Genomic DNA, 20,918 nt, shown 5'->3' with positions numbered 1-20,918 from the left:
GGACTGCATTACATGTTCTGCTGGATCTCAAGTTTCCTGACCAAGGATTGAACTTAGGCCCCTGGCAGCAAAAGTCCCAACCACTGAACCACCAGAGAATTCCTGATTTTCTACTTATACCCAATTTTCTACTTTTCTACTTAAATTCCACCCCCCCCTTTTCTTGTTTTACTGCACTTGCCAGAATTTTCAGTGAGCCTGCTTGTCTCGTTCCCAGAAAAGGAAAAATTGCAGTATCACAACATTATTTTTTAATAATAGCTTTGCTGAGATATAATTTACATATCATTAAATTCACCCTTTTAGAGTACAAATTTAGTGGGGTTTAGTATTTTCATTGGAGAAGGCAGTGGCACCCCACTCCAGTACTCCTGCCTGGAAAATCCCATGGATGGAGGAGCCTGGAGGGCTGCAGTCCATGCGGTCGCTGAGGGTCGGACATGACTGAGCGACTTCACTTTCGCTTTTCACTTTCAAGCATTGGAGAAGGGGATGGCAACCCACTCCAGTGTTCTTGCCTGCAGAATCCCAGGGACGGGGGAGCCTGGTGGGCTGCCGTCTCTGGGGTCACACAGAGTCGGACACGACTGAAGCGACTTAGCAGCAGTAGCAGCAGCAGCAGTATTTTCATATTTGGGAGATATCACTAATGCCTATTTTTGGAACATTTGGGCCACTTTATGAAGAGACACCGTACTCAGTAGCAGTCACCCCCCATTCTGTCACCCCACTCTAAGTCTCCTCACCCCAGCAACCACTCATCTACTTTCTGCCTAGTGGATCTGCCTACTGTGGATACTTCATACAAAAGAGGCATACAATATGTGGCCTCTTGTGACTGGCTTCTTGCACTGAACATAATGTGTTTGAGGTTCATCCATGTTGTAGCATGTATCATACCATTCCTTTTCATTGCTGAATAATACTCCACTGTAGAAACAGACTATACTTACTTTCTCCATTCACCAGCTAGATATTTGAGTTGTTCCCACATTTTGGCTGTTATGAAGAGTGTAGCTTCAAAATTGGTGTACAGTTTTCATGTGGATTTATGTTTCCACTTCTCTTGGGTATATAGCTAGGAGTGGAAGCAAGTTATTTTCTGTAGATACTCTGACACACTAATGAGTTCTCTTCTATTTCTAGTACGTAAAAGCTTTTTTCCTCCTTCTTCCTTCTTTAGACCTTGAGATGATCATATAATGTTTGGATTTTATCCTTAAATCAACCAGGTACTTGTTGAATAAGCCTAGTAGAGTCATGATATATTATCCTATTTATATACTAGTAGATTTGGTTTGCTAATATTTTAGTTTTTTAAAATCTATGTTCATTAGTGAGACTGATTTATAATTACCCTTTTTTATAATTTCCTTGTCAGGTTATAGTATGGTTATGCTGATCTTAAAGAACTGTTTAGAAGAATGTGTTGATTAATATAGGCCTGTAGTAGGGACTTCCCTGGTGGTCCACTGGTTGAGATTCTGGACTTCGAATGCCCAGGGCACGTGTTCCCACATGTGATGTGGCCAAAAGATGTGTGTAGTATTCTTTGTGGGAAGATGAAGCAACTTCAGTATGAGTTAGCTGAAAAGGCATTTGACTATGACACTAGGAAGGGATATAGAATAGGCTTGAGGTAAGATAAGACTCCCATTTCTGAGAGGACCCTGACTTAAAATTTTCAAAATTTAGCTTTATCTGAGTGTTATCTACAAAGTTGTCATAAGCAACTACAACCTTAAAAGAAAAACTAACTCATTGGCACTTTCTACCACAGAGGTAAAAATACCGAAAAGGAGTTGGTACCTGCACTGGCTGTGCTTATAGCCCGAGTGCTGAAGGACCTGTTGACATCCTGTTTGGTGACCAACACCAAACTGCAGAGCAGCCGTCAGAGCCAAGCTTTAGAACATAGTTATGGCTGCAATAATAAAAGGGAGGAGAACACTAATACCAGCATTTTCCATGTGTTGATACTACTGTGGTTAAAAGTTTCTGCAGAAGGACTCATGTAACAGTCCATTAACTCACAAGATTTTAGAGCAGGGACCTCAGAAACTGTATAATCTGGTTCTCTGCAATTTTGCCAGTCTTGGCTACTCCTCTATGTGGCTATTTAAATTATTTCTTTTTCTAATTGTTTAATTTTTTTTTTTAAGATTCCTTTTATCTGACCTGGTTATGAAAAGCTCAAAACATTATAAGAATACAGAATTACATACTAAAAATCCTCTCATAATTCCATCACCCAAAGATAACTAACAGTTTGTTATTTATTTCTTCCATTTTTTTCTCTAGGAAGATACTAAATTGTATATGTTAAAAGAAGGTAACATAATAGCACATGCGCTGCTTTAAAGTTTCTTTCTTCTTGGTAATACTGTGGACAACTATGATGTCTGTATAATAGTTACTTCAGTCTCTCGATATAACTTTATAACAGCCTACTGTTCCCTGTCAGTATACAACTGATTAATTACTCTCTACACTTGGGTACAATGCTTTAAAGTACCTTCCTGGAGGTACACTTGTGCAGAGAAAGACATGTTTCTATAATGGATTCCTAGAAGTGGAAGGCTGGGACAGAACATAGCTATTGCTAAGTTGTTCTCAAAAGAATGAGTTTCTGTTTGCTCTAAGCAATGTGTCCAATACTGCATGTTATTCACATTTTTTTCTCCGAAAACAATGTATATATTTCAAATCAAGCCACATTCTCTTTTAAAGACTATTAAAAATTTTTTTTATTGTATTATTTTTGATGCATGGACTCTCTCTAGTTGCAGCAAGCAGGGGCCACTCTTCCTTGCAGAACACGGGTTCTTCGGTGTGTGGGCTTCAGTAGTTGTGGCTCATAGGCTGCAGTAGCTGTGTCACAAGGATTTATTTGTTCCACGGCATGTGGAATCTTCCCAGGCCAGGGATTGAACCTATGTCTCCTGCATTGACAGGGAGATTTTTAATCACTGGACCACCAGGGAAGGCCTGGGTGTGTGTGTGTGTGTGAGTTGCTCAGCCATGTTGGACTCTTTGCGACCCTATGGACTGTAGTGTGGCAGGCTCCTGTGTCCATGGAATTCTCCAGGCAAGAATACTGGAGTGGGTTGCCATTTCCTTCTTCAGGGGATCTTCCTGACCCAGGGATTGAACCTGGGTCCCTTGCATTAGAGGCAGATTCTTTACCATCTGAGCTATAGGGAAGTTCCTAGGGAAGGCCTAAAGACTTTTTTTTTTTTTTTAAGAGCAGTTTCAGATGCACAGAAAAACAGAGGAAGGTACAGAAGTTTTCCATATATCCCTAGTACTCTCATCACACAGCCTCCCCCAGTAGAGTGGTGTATTTGTTACATGTGATGAACCTATATACAATATAATCACTCAGGTTTATAAGTTACAAATGCATTGGAGAAGGAAATGGCAACCCACTCCAGTGTTCTTGCCTGGAGAATCCCAGGGGCGGGGCAGCCTAGCGGGCTGCCGTCTATGGGGTCGCACAGAGTCGGACACGACTGAAGCGACTTAGCAGCAGCAGCAGCAGGGTTCACTCTTGGTGTGCACATTCTGAGTTTATATAATTGTACAAAGACATGTATTCATCATTATGATATCATATACAGTATTTCCACTGCCTTAAAAGTCCTCTGTGATTTCACCTATTCATTTCTCTCTGACCCACCCCTCCACCTGCCCCCGCAACAACCCCTGGCAACCACTGACCTTTTCATTGTCTTGACAGATTTATCTTTTCCAGAATGTCACATAGCTGGAATCACTAATCAATATGCATTTAAAGTTCCTCCATGTCTTTTCAATGCCTAATAGCCTATTTCTTTTTAGCACTAAATAATATTCCATTGTAGGATGTACCACAGTTTATCCATTCACCTATTGAAGGTTGCTTCCAAGTTTTGGCAATTATGAATAAAGCTGCTGTCAACATCTGTGTGCAGGTTTTTGTAGTTTCAACTTGTTTGGGTAAATATCAAGGAGCTTGACTACAGAATTTTTCTAGAAAACCTCCAAACTACCTTCAAAAGAGTCTATCATTTAGTATTCCCACCAGCAGTGAACGAGAATTCCTACTGCCCCACATTCTCACTTGCATTTGGTATCCTCACTGGTTTGGTTTTTGCAATTCTAATAGGTGTCTCGGAGAAGGCAATGGCACCCCACTCCAGTACTCTTGCCTGGAAAATCCCATGGACGGAGGAGTCTAGTAGGCTGCAGTCCATGGGGTCGCTATGAGTCGTGTCACTTTCCCTTTTCCCTTTCATGTATTGGAGAAGGAAATGGCAACGCACTCCAGTGTTTTTGCCTGGAGAATCCCAGGGACGGGGGAGCCTGGTAGGCTGCCGTCTATGGGGTCGCACAGAGTCGGACACGACTGAAGCGACTTAGCAGCAGCAGCAGCAGCAGCAGCAGCAGCAGCAATAGGTGTCTAGTGGCATCTCATTCTTGATTTAATCTTCAAAGCTCTTTTCAGATTGTGTGTAGGTATTCTGGGGGAAGAGATGAGGGGAACTCCTATCTCTAATGTTAGTATCTTCTCAAATATTTGGTAATCCTGGGCTATCTACTTATGTTAGAAACACTGACCAAAAGCTCAGAATGTGTGGGTAGAGATAGTCAACTTAGTGTTTGTACTCAGTTGAGCTAGTTTGGATCCCTTTTCTATTAGACACGCAAAACCAAGTAGATGAGAACATGGGTCAATTTGGAGGTAAATGCATAATACTTGGAACAAATGATGGAGACATCAGGAGGATTGGGGTCATATACCTTGCTTCTGCTGAGTGCAGTTTCCCAATGAATCTCACCATTCCTAAGATCTATAATTTTTAAACTTGGAACACTCACAAAATTATCCTGTCTTACACCTGTTTGGGCTATAGTGTCATCTGTCAGAGCCTATATGCCTTCAGTCTTTAAGGAATTTATCAAAAATTCTGTCTTCTAATAGTACTAATAATTTTGTGATGCAGTACTACATTTTTAAAAGAAAATGTAGTTTTTAGTTTTAGGAATTTGGGTGGCCCATGTGCTCAATCTATCATCTTGATTTGATCTATCCAAGTCACATTAAGATTTTGGAAAGACAAAAATGTAGTTCTTCTCTGTCAAGCAATTTAGACCCCTGAGGTAAATTAAGAATTTAAAAAAAACAGATATTAAAATTACCTAGCTTATGACAGGTATTTTGTATTGCTATTCATTTTATTTGCACAAAAATTTGAAGGGTAGGTATTACCATCCCAGCTGTATAAAGAATAAACAGTTACAAACAGCAGTAATTCATCCAAGGTCCCCCATAAGGAGCACTGTGGGCCAGGAACCTTGATCTGACTGTGACCTGCTCATTCGCAGATGAAGAAACTGAGGCTGAACTAGATAACCAATTTGCCCTAATCAGAAGCCTCACGGCTCTCTTGCCTATTTTATTATTGCTTAAGGTTGGAAGTTATATAATTTCAGTGACACTAATATATAACAGCTTTTTAAAAATTTATTTATTTTTGGTTGTTCTTGGTCTTTGTTACTATGTGCGGCGGCATGTGGGGTCTTCCTGGATCAGGGATCAAACCCGTGTCCGCCTGCAGGCAAATTCTTTACCACTGAGCCACCAGGGAAGCCCTGTTTTGTTAACAATATTGTGTGGGAGACTGGTATGGCTGGCAGGGAGCTGATTAGAGATTTAAATAACATTAACCCAATTAAGACATCCCAGGAATGTATAGTCCTCTAACTTGGCAACAATAGCATCTCTGCAGTCTGATAAAGCTCAAGTGACACGCAGGCTAGTACGAATGTTAACATTTTTAATGCAATTAGTCTGTGAAAATCACACATTTCTTAAGCTCCACTTTTGTTGTTTCTAACTCCACTTTCTCAGCCTACAGACTAAAGCTTCCCGCCCCCACCCCCTGCTGCTTTCCATTTTCCTGTGATTTAGAACAAATATTTGCCTTGGTAACCATTTTCCCTAGTTACTCTCTTGGCTGATTTTCTGCACAAAGAACCGAAAGGCATGTAACCCCAAGGGAGGCAGTTATTTTAGATTTTACAAAGAAGTCAGTTAACATTTTTCAACACTCCCTTCTTTGTCTTAAAGAAAGCTCTGGTTTTGTTTCATTTTCATCCGGAGACTTAAATGACACCAAGCAAAGCCTACTTAGTTTAGATTTCCAGGTAAAATGTTTTAAATTTTAAGTTTCTACTAAAGCGTGTGGAATGGTTTTAATATTTGGGTGTTTTGTGTGGCAAATATGTTTAGCACTTGAGGAAATTAGCTCTTGCTAATAGGTTTTTAAAGTTTAAAGTGTACATTATTTTGTTTACTTGTTTTTTTTTTTTCAGGATGACTACTTCTGAAGTATTTAAAACTTTATGAATTAGGATTAAATATATTTTTATATGTTTAAATAGAGTTACTTGTTCAATAGAAGTATAAGTTGGTTTGAAAATTTCATTCTTTTCTATTTTACAGTCCTAAGGAGCATAAAGGATTAATTAAAAATGTTTTTCATTTTAAGCCTACTAAGCGAAGTTAAAAGGGATAATAGGTATCTTGTGGCTTTGTGTAGAAGATTAAAATTGAATTTAAACCCTTTTAAAGCTTACTTAAGACAGCTGATGAAAAACTTTTAATAAAAAAATAAGTTAATCAAGATTTACAGATGATATTTAATGTTGGGATAAACACAAAAAATACTAAAAAGAAAGACAATTTTACTTGATCAAAATAATGCCTACAGTGGTTAGACCGACTGTATCATAAACATTTACCTCCAGAAACATATTCACTCAATTATAAAGTAAATATTAAATGCTATGTGAAATTTTATAAATCACTGAAAATAACAAAGGCATAGGCATCAATGATAAAATTATTATTGAGAGGCCATTTCATAAAACTTATTTAAACATTTCAATGAGACTATTTATAGAGTCTGATTTTGTTAAAATTAAGATAGCTCTGTAAATTTATTTCTGTATATACCTATTTAGGCTTCTGTATAAGCAAAAAATGAGCCAATTTGGGGTGGGGGAGGCAGAGAGAGAGAGGTAGGGATAATGGGAGAAGGGTGAGCTTGGGCAGTACTCTTGTTAAGTTAACAGGCTCAGGGACAACATGATGCCTGAGACACTCATTAAGTTTACCTCCAGAGCCCTTAGGTCCAGGGCCTGACTCCTCATAACTCTCACCTAACACAGAATGGAGAGTTACATATCCAACTGTCAACTGTCAAAGCAAGAAAATCTCCATGTACAGATTTTATGTATAACACAGAATTTACACTACCACAGTTCACCTCCCCTGCCACTTAGCAAATTCTACTTCTACCCTGTCTCATGGGCCAACTTTTCATATTGCTTTCCCCTGCTGCTGTTATCATTTCTTCCCAACATATTAGCTTGTTCTCTGAATTGACTTTTACAATTTCAGTTGCCAGTCAACTAGGGAATTTGCTCCTCCCTCACATTTTGCAAGTTAGTTTTTTAAAAACCTAATGTAGATTACAAAACATTGTTCTAATATAGTTTCATCTCAATGACCTACAGTAAAGGGTTTGAAATGCAGTAATTAATGTACATATATACTGAAAAAAAGATTGCATGCTGAGGTTAGTTGACATGAAAATACCCTAGAGGCTGCCATTTGTTGAGCTAATGTAAAGTGGTGACAAGTCAGCATGTGACCCAAGTGCAACCTGACTAGAGGAGGAGAATTCAAGTGGATAAAGTTATAAAAAGAACTACCGAGATTCAAGAGGGCAAGCTAAGCAGATATCACTCCTTTCCTCTCACCAAATACCTAGAAATAAGAGAAGATATATTACAAATAAATACACACATGGATATGTAGCTATGTAGGAAATAAGAAGGGAAACTTGTGGTGAGACAGAAACCGTGAGGAATCCTTCAAATACAAAGAGAAGATGTGAATGAATTTAAAGAGGAAAAACACAGCCTTGAATAGGTATAGGAAAGAACTGAGTTTAAAGAACGTATGTGGAAAAGAAATATATCTTTTACTGGGGAGTAAAAGATCCCAAAAAGGATACATAAAGAAGGAAAAAACAAACAAAAAACCCTGTACATTATATTAAAACCTCTGAATATTAAAAATAAGTTTGAGATGTGAAAAGAACCTCTCCAGAGAGAGGAAAAAGGATTTATTACAAAGAGATGAGAATCAGATTCAAGTTAAACTCTTCATCAGTAAAAGCAGATATAAAAAAACAAATGGAACAATACATATAAAGTATTGAAGGAAAATGATTTTAAAATCATAATTCTACTTCCAACTAAACAAAATGATATTTTCTGACATAAAAGAATTAAAATTTACAACCCAAAACATTCGCTCAAAGAAAGAGGATATATTTTCAGTGAAATAAAACTAATCTGAGGTGACTTCTGCTTCTCATAACTGCAGTCTAGGCAATTTAGACTGCTGAGAATTGTTTTTTTAAAAAGTAGGAAAAATAACAGGGCCAATATTTAGGACAAAACTAAAACCCAAAGATCTTTTCTTCTGGAGGCATCTATGGAACCGAAAGAGGTGACTGAGAAGGTTAGTATAGCTTTAAAGCAGCCGCTCAAGTCATGACAGAAATAAAACTCAAGGAAAGGAGCAGGAAGTAGCAGGGGTGGTAGGAAAAAGTGATGCTGATGAAATCACCAGGCTTTGGTTTGGGACCTAAAATATAATTATTAACTAGATATAGTGAAACTCAGCTTCAAATCATGTAATTTATGATTGATAGTACACTTAATTTCATGTTTGAATGTAAATTCTTTTAGGATAAATAATACATCATTATAGGCTTCAAAGTATTTTCATAATTTTTCATATGTAATGGCTGGCAGTCAAATACCATCAGGCATAAGAAGAAACAGAAGAAAATGGCTAAAAACCGAAAAAGAAATAACAGACAATAGAAATAGACATATACATGGTCCCAAAATGGAGTTGTCAGACTCAGACTTAAATAAATGTGATTACCATGTGGAAAACATGAAAGATTAAAAATTTCAGTAGAGAATCAGAAAGAATAAAAACCCATTAAAAACCCGAAAAGCTAAGAAACCAGAAAAACAGAAACAAGGAAGTCAATGGATGGATTCAAGTCAATAGTGGATAAACCACAGCTGAACAGAAGGAAAGAGGTTAGTGGAATAACCAGGATCAATCACAGGGTGACGAAAGGATGAAAAATATGAGAGAAAGTGACATTAAAGACAATGAGAAGACTGTCATACATGTGGGCTTCCCTGGTGGCTCAGATGGTAAAGCATCTGCCTGCAATGCAGGAGACCCGGGTTCAATCCCTGGGTCAGGAAGATCCCCTGGAGAAGGAAATGGCAACCTACTCCAGTACTCTTGCCTGGAAAATTCCATGGATGGAGGAGCCTGGTGGGCTACAGTCCATGGGGTCACAAAGAGCTGGACATGACTGAGTGACTTCACTTCACTTCATCATACATGTTGGAGAAGGAAATGGCAACCCACTCCAGTATTCTTGCCTGGAGAATTCCATGGACTGAGGAGCCTGGTGGGCTACATACAGTCCATGGGGTCACAAAGAGGTGGACACAACTGAGTGACTAACACATCATACATGTCATTGTAGTTCTAAAATAAAAAGGAGAGAGAAGCAGAAGAGAATTATTTGAAGAGGTAAGGGCTAAGAAGTTTCCAAATTTGATGAATATAAGATCACAGATTCAAGAAGTGCTATGAATCCCAATAGAGAATATCTTAAAAGCAGCCCCAAAAAAGTTACCTTTAAAGGAAAAATAATTAGATTGACAGATGACTACTCAATACAAAATATGGAAAAAAGAAGACATTGGCGTGAAATCTTCAAAATGCTAAAACACTTGCTAACCTAGAATTCCATATATAGTGAATACATTCTTTCAAAATGAACATAAGATATGAATATTTTCATATAAACAAACATACAAAGGAACTGGTCACCAGTTGTCCTGCACTAAAGGAATTACTAAAAGGTATTCTTCAATTAGGAAGAAAATAATCCTGATAGAAGACTGGAGATGCAGGAAGAAATGAGAAAGAAAAAGGATAAATATTTACATAGATCTAAACTAGTGGTTCTTAACTGGAGGCAGACTGATTCTTTCCATCTCCCAAGACACATATGGTAATATTTGAAGATATTTTTGGTTGCTGTAACTGAGAGGAAGGTGGTAGTGGTATCTGGGTAGAACCAGGGATACTACCAACTCTACAAGGGCCAGCTCCCCCCTCCACTACAAAAAAGGATTATCTGAAACAAATGTTAATAGTGCTAAGATTTAGAGAGCCTGATCTAAATGAACTGTGAGCATAAGATCATCATCATCGTCTTTTGAATAAAGAACTAAAATATGTAACAAAAGTAGTAGATGTGTTAGAATGAGGTAAGTAAAGTTAAAGTTGTCTGGAAATAGGTAAAGGTACTAATTTATATTAGACTTGATAAGTCAAGGATGTATGTGGTAATCTCAGAACATAAAAGGAAAAAGTATATAATGACTAATGGAATAATAAAAACAAAGCAGCAAAAACCAAGTAAGCAAGAATGAAAAAAAATTAATAACACAGAACATGCAGGACAACTAGAAAACAGATAGCTGGAAAATAGATTTCAATCCAAAGATATCAAATGTTACAACAAATACAAATAGACAAAATATTCAATTAAAAGATCAAAGATAAAAATTGTCATGTCACACTAAAAATGATATGCTAATAGAAAGTATATTGAAAATATGAAAGGCTGAAAGTAAAATAATGCAAAAATATATTAACCAATGAGGGACTGAACATGGGCCACTGGCAGTGAAAGGGTGGCGTATCAACCACTGGGTTGCCAAGGAATTCTCACAGGAGTGTTTATAATAAAAGAAAACTGAAAAAAAAAATTAAATATCCATCACCAAATTGTTACATAACTTATGGAATGAAAATAGAGTGCACAGACTATAAGCATTTACAAACACTGCTATATATGTCCATATGACTATGATTTATTACTGAATGGAAAGAAAACAGGTTGTACTGAAACATACATAGAATAATTCATTTACATTTAAATATATATGCTCATACATGTTTAGGAGGCATCTCAAAAGACACTCTTAAACTAGCAGTTGGGAAACTATGGCCCACAGGCCAAATCCTGTTTTTCAAAGTGCCATCAGAACATAGTTGCGGCCATCCATTTACTTCTTGTCCATTGCTATTTTGGGGTACAATAACAAAGTTGAGTAGTTTCAACAGAGATTGTTGTCTTGCAAAGCTGAAAATGTTTACTCTCTGGACCCTGAAGAAAAAGTATGCCTACCCTTGTAATAAACTATGAATTATGGTTAAGCAACTTGTCTTTTATGCCTACATATCATTTTGAGTTTTTTAAGAACTATGTACTATTTTTAGAAACTTAAACACATCTTTAAAAGCATTGATAAAAAAGATTAAGAACTCAGAGGAAAGATAACTGTGTAAATGTGGCTTTTATCTTTAAACCTCTTATGAGCCATGATGTGACCAACAACAAATTGTAGCTCAATCTAAGGAAGACTTTTCTGGCAGAGCAGTTTGAACATGGATGATAAAGAACACATGTATACCTGTGGCAGATTCATTTTGATATTTGGCAAAACTGATACAATTTTGTAAAGTTTAAAAATAAAATAAAATTTAAAATTAAAAAAAAAAAAAAGAATTTCCCATGAATGGAAAAGCAGATGACTTCAAAGATTCATTCAAAATCTAAGTTCTATAGAGTGAAGCACCATTATAAATGATACAGATTTCAAGGAGACAGAAGCATCACCCGAGCACAACGAAAACAAAAACTGAAAGTAGGATCATAAATAAAGGAACGTGCAATTCTGATTAATGAGCATACAAGCATAATACAGAGATGTTGTGGATTTGATTAGACCGCCAATAAGGGGAGTCACACATTTCTTTTGTTTGTTTTCAAGTGCATAAAAGTTATACTCATAGTACACTCTAGTCTATTAAGTGTGAAACAGCATTATGTAAAAAAAAAATATTGCTATTGTTTAGTTGCTAAATCATGTCTGACTCTTTGAGATCTCATGGACTGTCTCCAGGCTTCTCTGTCCATGGGATTTCCCAGGAAAGATACTGGAGTGGGTTACCATTTTCTTCTCCAGGGGATCTTACTGACCCAGGGATCAAACCTGTGTTTCCTGCATTGGCAGGTGAATTCTTTACCACTGAGCCAGCAGGGAAGCCCTGGTGGCAAAATACTTTATTGCTAAAATATTCCATCTACTTTTTTTTGATTAGTGTTACTAAGGTATATTTTCCATCCTTGTAATTTTAACCTATTTGTATTTTTATTTAGCATGAGTTTCTTATAGGCAGCATAGAGTTGGGTCTTAATTTTTAAAAATTCTACTTGGATAGCCTCTTCCTTTTAATTGTAGCAGTTAACGAATCCACATTCAATATGATTTACAGGTGGCTCAGTGGTAAATAATCCACCTGCCAATGCAGGAGACACTGGTTCGATCTCGGGGTTGGGAAGATCTTCTGGAGAAGGGAATGGCAATTCACTCTAGTATTCTTAACTGGAATATCCCAAGGATAGAGGAGCCCGGGGTGGGCTACAGTCCATAGGGCTGCAAAGAGTCGGACACGACTGAGTGACTGAGCACAACACATAGTACATGTAATGTTCTGGATTATTTTTATTATTCCACTTTATCATCTTTATTGGCTTATTAGCTATAACTTTTTGTTTAGTGGCTAAAAAAAAATGTGTGGTTGCTCAGTCGTGTCCGACTCTTTGTGACCCCATGGACTGTAGCCTACGAGGCTCCTCCATCCATGGGATTTTCCAGGCAAGAGTACTGGAGTGGGTTGCCATTTCCTTCTCCAGGGGATCTTCCCGACCCAGGGATCGAACCCGGGTCTCCTGCATTGCAGGCAGACACTTTACCCTCTAAGCCACAGGGCATATAATATGTGTCTTTAACTTATTACAGTTTACCTTCAATTGATATTCCTCTTTACTTATAAGTACATTACAACAGTATATTTACACTTTCTCCTTTCTGCTTCTGTTGTCATACACTTTACTTTCACTTAAGATAGAAAGCCCAAAATATGGTATTATTATATTAACACAACTGTTAAACAGATGACTGTATTAAACAATAATTTTTAAAAGAGATTTTAAAATAAAAGAGTACTTATCCATTTGTATGCCATTTCCTGTGGTTTCATTCCTTTGTGTAGCTCCATAATTCCATCTAATATAATTTTCCTTATATGTTAGCATTTTTTGTAGTGCATTTCTGCTAGTGATTAATTCCTTCAGCTTTTCTATGTCTGAAAAAGTCTTTATTTTGCCTGTGTTTCTGAAAGACATTTTCACTGAGTATACAACTCTAAGTAAGGACTTCCCTGGCAGTCCAGTGGTTAAGAGTTTGCCTTTCAATGTAAGGGGTGCTGGGTCAAATCCTGGTCAGGGAGCTAAGAGCCTACATGGCTCTTGACCAAAAAACCAAAACATAAAAGAGAAATAATATTGTAATAAATTCAATGATGACTTTAAAAATGGTCCACATCAAAAAAAAAATCTTAAAAAAAAACCCCAAAGAACTTTAAGTCTATTTATTTTTTCCCCCAATACCTAAAAGCTATTGCTCCATTGTCTTCTGGCTTGTACTGTTTTGAATGAGAAGTCTTTTATTCTAATGTTTTTTTCTCTGGTTACTTTTAAGATATTCTTATTACTGGTTTAAAAGCAATTTGAATATTTGACATAATTTTCTTCATATTTCTTATTTTTGGGGTTTATTGATATTGGATATGTGGCTTTATAATTTTCTTCATATTTGGGAAAAGACCAGGCTTTATTTCTTCAAACACAGTCCTTCAGGGGCTGGAACTGAATGTAAACTGATCTGCTTAAAGTTGCCTGACAATGTGATGATATTCCGTTCATGTTTTTTTTACTGGTCTTGTGTGTATGTCTGTTTCATTTTGAGTAACTTCTATGACTATAGTTTCCACTTTACTAATTTTTTCCTATAGTGTCTAATGTCCTACTCATCTCTTGCAGTATAGTTTATTCTCTCTCACATTTTATATCTTTATAAGTTCATTTGAATTTCTTTTAAATATCTTTCCTTTACCTTCCTGAACATACAAATTATAGTTTTAATAACTTTGAAATTAAAGTTTTTATAACTTTTAATGATCTATTTAATAATTATGCCAGCTGTGCTATGGATGTGTTTCAATAGATTGATTTTCCTCATCATTATGGGTCAACAATTCCTGTTTTGTGCCTGGTAAATTTTTGCTGACTTTCCCAACCCTTGCTGGGTGCTTGCATATAGTTTGATCCTTTCCAGAAGGCTTGCTGTTCAGTTCTGTTACATGTGATCAGATCAGCCATCAGCCCAGAGTAAACTGTTTTCTTTGATGTGCCAATGCCCTTCTGAGCATTCTGCCTGATGCCCTTTGCAGTACAGGTTCTCCGCTATGACTGGTGGACACACAAAGTCTGTCCAGTATTTTCTAGCCCAAAGAATTATTTTTTTTTTTTTTGTCATTCATGGTAGTTCTTTCTTCAGTGTTGAGTAGTCTGCTCATACAAATGTGTTAATCAGTACTCAGTTGAAGAACTGGCATCTTTGGAAGGCTTTCTCAGGGTTGCTCTCACCTCTCTGTGCTCTGCTCTGCAAATTCTTGCCTCTCTGGGACCCCAGGTTTTGTTTCTTCAGCTCTAGGAGATTGTGAGGCTCTGTTTGGGTCTTCACCCTTGGCTTCAGCCTGGGAAGGAACTCCCTCTAGGCAGTGCGCAGGAGGTTAATTTGCATGTTCCCCCTCTCAGATTTCTGTTTTGTGCTACTCCATGTTTATGGTCTGAAAAAGTATTCATTTCTCAAACTTGTTTTTCAGCTTTATCATGTACTGGGCCCTGTGCAGCTGATTAAAAGTTAGGTTTGTTTCTCTTACCTCTTTATAACTGGTATTCAGTTCAGTTCAGTTCAGTCGCTCAGTCGTGTCCGACTCTTTGCGACCCCATAAATCGCAGCACGCCGGGCCTCCCTGTCCATCACAAACTCCCAGAGTTCACTCAGACTCACGTCCATAGAGTCAGTGATGCCATCCAGCCATCTCATCCTCTGTCATCCCCTCCTCCTCCTGCCCCCAATCCCTCCCAGCATCAGAGTCTTTTCCAGTGAGTCAGCTCTTCACATGAGGTGGCCAAAGTACTGGAGTTTCAGCTTCAGCATCATTCCCTCCAAAGAAATCCCAGGGCTGATCTTCAGAATGGACTGGTTGGATCCCCTTGCAGTCCAAGGGACTCTCAAGAGTCTTCTCCAACACCACAGTTCAAAAGCATCAATTCTTTGGTATTCAGCCTTCTTCACAGTCCAACTCTCACATCCATACATGACCACTAGAAAAACTATAGCCTTGACTAGATGGACCTTTGTTGGCAAAGTAATGTCTCTGCTTTTTAATATGCTATCTAGGTTGGTCATAACTTTCCTTCCAAGGAGTAAACATCTTTTAATTTCATGGCTGCAGTCACCATCCACAGTGATTTTGGAGCCCCCCAAAATAAAGTCTGACACTGTTTCCACTGTTTCCCCATTTATTTCCCATGAAGTGATGGGACCAGATGCCATGATCTTTGTTTTCTGAATGTTGAGCTTGAAGCCAACTTTTGCACTCTCCACTTTCACTTTCATCAAGAGGCTTTTTAGTTTCTCTTCACTTTCTGCCATAAGGGTGGTGTCATCTGCATATCTGAGGTTATTGATATTTCTCCTGGCAATCTTGATTCCAACTTTTGTTTCTTCCAATCCAGAGTTTCTCATGATGTACTCTGCATATAAGTTAAATAAGCAGGGTGACAATATACAGCCTTGACGTACTCCTTTTCCTATTTGGAACCAGTCTGTTGTTCCATGTCCAGTTCTAACTGTTGCTTCCTGACCTGCATACAGATTTCTCAAGAGGCAGGTCAGGTGGTCTGGTATTAGTTTGCTACTGTTCTTATATGATGAAATTATGCTGCTTCCTTCCCAACAAAGAAAATTATAACAATAAAAGAATAGAATAGAAGAGCTGGGAAAATAAGTTTCGGATGACGTTAGTCACAGAATGACTTGGCAGACAAGTGGAGAGAAATCTCCCAAGTAACCTCTGGAAACCTACAACACAGCGGTCCAGAAAGGGGCTGGCAAATTACTGTAGGGGCTAAGTCTGACTCACTGCCTGTTTTTGGAAATAGAGTTCTACAGGAACACAGCCATACCCACTTGCGTACATATTGTCTACTTCCATATTACAAGAGTTGAGTGGAGTAGTTATGACAAAGAATGCACGGCCTGTAAAACCTAAAATATTTACTATCTGGTTCTTTATAGACAGAAGTTTGCTCATGCCTGGTCTATAAAGATAAAGATAAAATACTAAAATTTCTTTGGACTTCCATAGTGGTACAGTGGGTAAGAATTTGCCTGCCAATACAGGGGACATGGGTTAGATCCCTGGACCAGGAAGATTCCACATGCTGAGGAGCAACTAACCCAGCATCCCACAACTACTGGGCTGGTGCTCTAGAGCCCACGAGCCACAGCCTCCCCAGAGCCTTCCCTAGAGCCTGCACGCCACAACTACTGAGCCCGTGTGCTGGAACTACTGAAGCCTGAGCACCTAGAGCCTGTGCTTCGCCACAAGAGAAGCCAATGCAATGATAAGCCTGTGCACTGTAATGAGCAGTAGCCCCCGCTCACCTGCAACTAGAGAAAGCCTGCATGCAGCAACAAGGATCCAGTGCAGCCAAACCAAAACAAAAACCTTTGATTCTGACAGAAAAATTCTAAATTCTGACTTGGCAATAATAGTATAGCATTGAGCCCATATATCTATGTTTTATTTCTCAGAGACTTGCTGCTGAGGGATATAGGCAATTATAAGCCAATTTTCAGAGGTAAAAAATTTAGTCACTAACTCCAAAATTCCATTTCATTTTCATCCTAGGAATCAAATGGTGAAAAAGAAAGCATGAAGTTTTCAAGCTTGTATTGTTTTCTTCTGCTTCTCATTTTTCAAACTGACTTTGGACAAAATGAAGAAACTTCTAGGAGGCAAAGAAGGAAGATGTATCATAGAAGACTGAGAAAAAGTTCCTTGTCCACCCACAGATCTGTTAGACAGCCTGGAATTCAGCAGATGAAGACAGTTACACCTGCAGCAAAACTTCCCATAATTAACTTGGATTACAGTATTGAGGAAAATTTTGAATCTTTTTTAAGTGTTCCTGGAGTAGAATCAAGCTATAATGTGTTACCAGGTAAGCAAATAGTAGGAGAGAGGAAGAGAGAGAGAAGCTCCATGAAGAAAATTTTTAAAAAGTCAAGTTATTATCTTTTAATTTAATCTATAAAGATAAATTTTGAAGTAATTAAAAATCATTTATAGAATATACTTATAAAATTATTGGAAAAAAGAAAAACATTACTTATTCCACAACTATATTTATAAAACCATACATACTATTTGGTTTATTATTTCCAGTCTGTTTACTATGCCATGTATTTTAAATAGTTGTAATCCTACTATAGTAATATACATGTCATTTATCATGATAGGTTATCTAGGATATAGAAATAAATGATTCAAATGAGTCTATGAACTCATGGCTATTAAATATTTTCAAACAAATATGAAGTTAAGCCACTGAATTTATTTTATATAGATCAAATTACAGAATTTTTTTCCTGAATTTTTAAAGTTTGAAAAGATTGGAAATTCTTCCAAAGATTTCAACTAGGCATTTTAAACACTAATATGTAATGGTCCGCATTTTTCCAGGTTTGGAAGGAAAAAGTAATTATATTTTACGTATGTTATCATTACATAAAACTCTCAGAAGACAAAAGAAAATATCACCACATAATGTTCTGTGACCAATACTTCATATTTGTCTCAAGAGAACCAAATACTTTTAAATGATGTTATTTCCATGAAGCTAACAGAAATAACATACAATTATGATGAAAATAGACAATTTAGGTCATATTTACAACATGATTGGAGAGAAGAAAGAGTCTCAAGGCAGGGAATCTAAAATGATAATTATAGTGTACCCATAACTCTTAAAGAATGATGAAGTCAATTTCTCTAATTATGTGGAAAGATATCTAAGCTATAATAACAGAAAATAAAAGGACTGAAAAGCAGTATCCATAATGTGATCTCAAATCTGTTTTAAAAATATACAATATAGGGTGATGTGTATAAAGTACAAACAATGTATACTAAACATTTCTAAATTGTCCTAAAATGTTTTCCAGTGGTCTGGAAAACAGACTTTTAAAAAATTGTGATAAAACACACATAACATAAAACTTATCATTTAACCATTATACAGTGTACAATTCAGTGACATTTAGTATATTCACAATATTGTACAACCATCACCACTACCTAGTTCCTGAACATTTTCTTCACCCTAAAAGAGAACTGCATACATATTAAGCACTTACTCCCCATTTTCTTTTCCCACCCCTCCCCACCAAGTCCCTGGCAATCACTAATCTTTCTGTCTCTATGAATTTGTCTATTCTGTATATTTAATATGAAAGGAAGCCTATAATACGTAGCCTTTTGTGTCTGACTGCTTTCACTCAGCCTAATGTTTTCAAGGTTCATTCATGTAGTATGTACTTCATTCTTTTTTATGGCTGAATAATATTTCACTGCAGAGAAACACCACGTTTTGTTTATCCTTTCATCCACTGATGGATATAACTGTGCTGTTTCCACCTTTTGGCTACTGTGAATAGGACAGCTATGAATATTTGTGTACAAGTTTCTATCTGAATTCCTGTTCCCTTGCATATAAACCTAGAGATGAATAGGGCTAACACAGTGGTGAAGGAGAGAAGGAGACAAATGTGAGCTCTCACTTGAGGGGACAGTGGCTCATCAAATGGAGAAGAGTTATCAGGACTAACATTAGGATTAGAAGGAAAACATCACCTCTAATATTCAAATTGGCTGTCTAATGGCCTGCTTAGTTGCACACTTATCCATGTATGAAGAGAGAATAAGATACTAAAACCCACTGTACTGTGCACTTTAAAAGGGTATTAGAACTGTATTTCAACAACACAACAATTCTAAAACCAGAGATAGCTGCAATGTATTATTGAGACTTCAATGCCAGAAGCACCACAAGCACATAGCCTAATTTCACCTCTCCATCTGCACACTGAGAAGGGTACAGTGTGGGCTGGCTCATCATTAGTGCTGTTCTGGTTCTCTGCTCTCTGGCATGTTATGGAACTATACTGCTTTTTCTCTTCTGAAGTTAGATGTAGCCATATAATTTGCCTTGGTTCAATGTAATTAGATACATTTAGAGCTTGTGTGTTATTTGCAACCTCATATTCCCACTGCTGTGGCCAGCAGGGTAGCCTGCTTGGAGACGAAGCCTATCGTTTGTCTCGACAAACAATATCTACATTGGATATCCAGCATGAACAAGAAATAACTGAGATTTGAGGATTATTTGTCGCCATTATAATAGCTCAGCCATCCTGACAGATGCAGGATGAAAAGCACAATTTAGAGTCAAGTTACCATGAGGAGGTCCACTCAGAGAAGTAAGAGGGCTTGACAGTACACGTGAAAAGCACTTCAAGGGGTTACATATGTAAGATACTTTAACCCTATGTATGAATGAACATATAATGTTATTCTTGTGTGGCTCTATCACTCTGGGCTTCACACTGGGCTCACTTCCATTCAAAGGTGCTAGTGATCAGAGAAGGAATTTAAATGTTACTGTTCTCTTCTAGGAAAGAAAGGACACTGTTTGGCAAATGGGATGATCATGTATAACAAAGCTGTGTGGTCTCCGGAGCCCTGTACTACCTGCCTCTGCTTGAATGGAAAAGTGCTTTGTGATGAGACCAAGTGCCACCCTCAGATGTGCCCCCAAACAATTATACCTGAAGGAGAATGCTGCCCTGTCTGCTCTGATACTGGTACAAATATTTAGCCCAAACAAAATATCACACGTGATTTAGTCTTTAACTTTCATTTGCTTTTATTTCATCACTACCTTAAATTTTATTTTTTTAAAGGATATTTCTTTTTTAAAAAAATACTTGCTTATTTGGCTGTGCCAGGTCTTAGTTGCAGCAGGTGGGTTCTTTAGTCTTTGCTCCTGCAATGAGGGATCTTTTTTAGTCATGGCATGCAAACTCTTAGTGGCAGTGTGTGGGATCTAATTCCCTGACCAGGGATCAAACCTGGGCCCCTTGCACTGGGAGTGCAGTCTGAGCCACTGGACCACCACAGAAGTCCTTATCTTAAAATTTAAATTATGATAAACTAGTCAGCAGGGTACTTAAATATTGGCACAGTGATGACAAACAAGGAAATTACTTGGGAGATTATATCAGAGGAGAGAAATAAAAGACAGTGGTTTTAGAGTTTTAGCTCAATTTGAACTCGGCCCAGATCACATTCCACATTTGACTCTCAGCCTTACAGATGGAGTGACAGAATTTACACAGTAAACAGCTCCCACATTCTTAGTAGGTATGAAGAGCTCTGTTTAGTTCCTTATATGCGTTGTCTCAATTCAACTCAATGTACCTACAGTTATCAACCCAAATAAAGAACTCAGGGTGAAGAAAGTGGGGAGGGGCTTGCATCTAGAGAGAATAAAGCCCTATTCTCTCAGTCTATGTGCAGTTATTACTGCTCAGGTAATCCTTGGGAAATAAAGGCCATGGCCCAAGAGCAGTGGCTTTCTTTTGTGGTACTGCTGTGCAGAGAAAGATTATATGCTATGAGGTTTTGTTGGCTGCTCACTATCCCTTAT

At 37.6% G+C, this 20,918-nt stretch overlaps 2 protein-coding genes across 4 annotated transcripts in view; one reads left to right on the top strand and one right to left on the bottom strand.

The window, feature by feature from the left end:
* CENPP (centromere protein P) overlaps positions 1–20,918 on the bottom strand; it is a 235,597-nt gene that overhangs the window by 32,859 nt on the left and 181,820 nt on the right.
* ECM2 (extracellular matrix protein 2) overlaps positions 6,048–20,918 on the top strand; it is a 41,029-nt gene continuing 26,158 nt past the window's right edge. The window contains exons 1-3 of one of the 2 annotated variants that reach the window (XM_024995834.2): positions 6,048–6,189; positions 17,060–17,372; positions 19,885–20,073. In XM_024995834.2, coding sequence (XP_024851602.1) covers positions 17,084–17,372; positions 19,885–20,073 — 478 coding nt within the window. In that variant the 5' untranslated portion in view covers positions 6,048–6,189; positions 17,060–17,083. 2 annotated transcript variants of the gene reach the window in all.

The sequence above is a fragment of the Bos taurus genome, chromosome 8, assembly GCF_002263795.3.
Source record: "Bos taurus isolate L1 Dominette 01449 registration number 42190680 breed Hereford chromosome 8, ARS-UCD2.0, whole genome shotgun sequence".
Taxonomy (NCBI): Eukaryota; Metazoa; Chordata; class Mammalia; order Artiodactyla; family Bovidae; genus Bos; species Bos taurus.
Note: the sequence above shows the minus strand (reverse complement) of the source record. Positions and strands in the feature narration are given on the sequence as shown.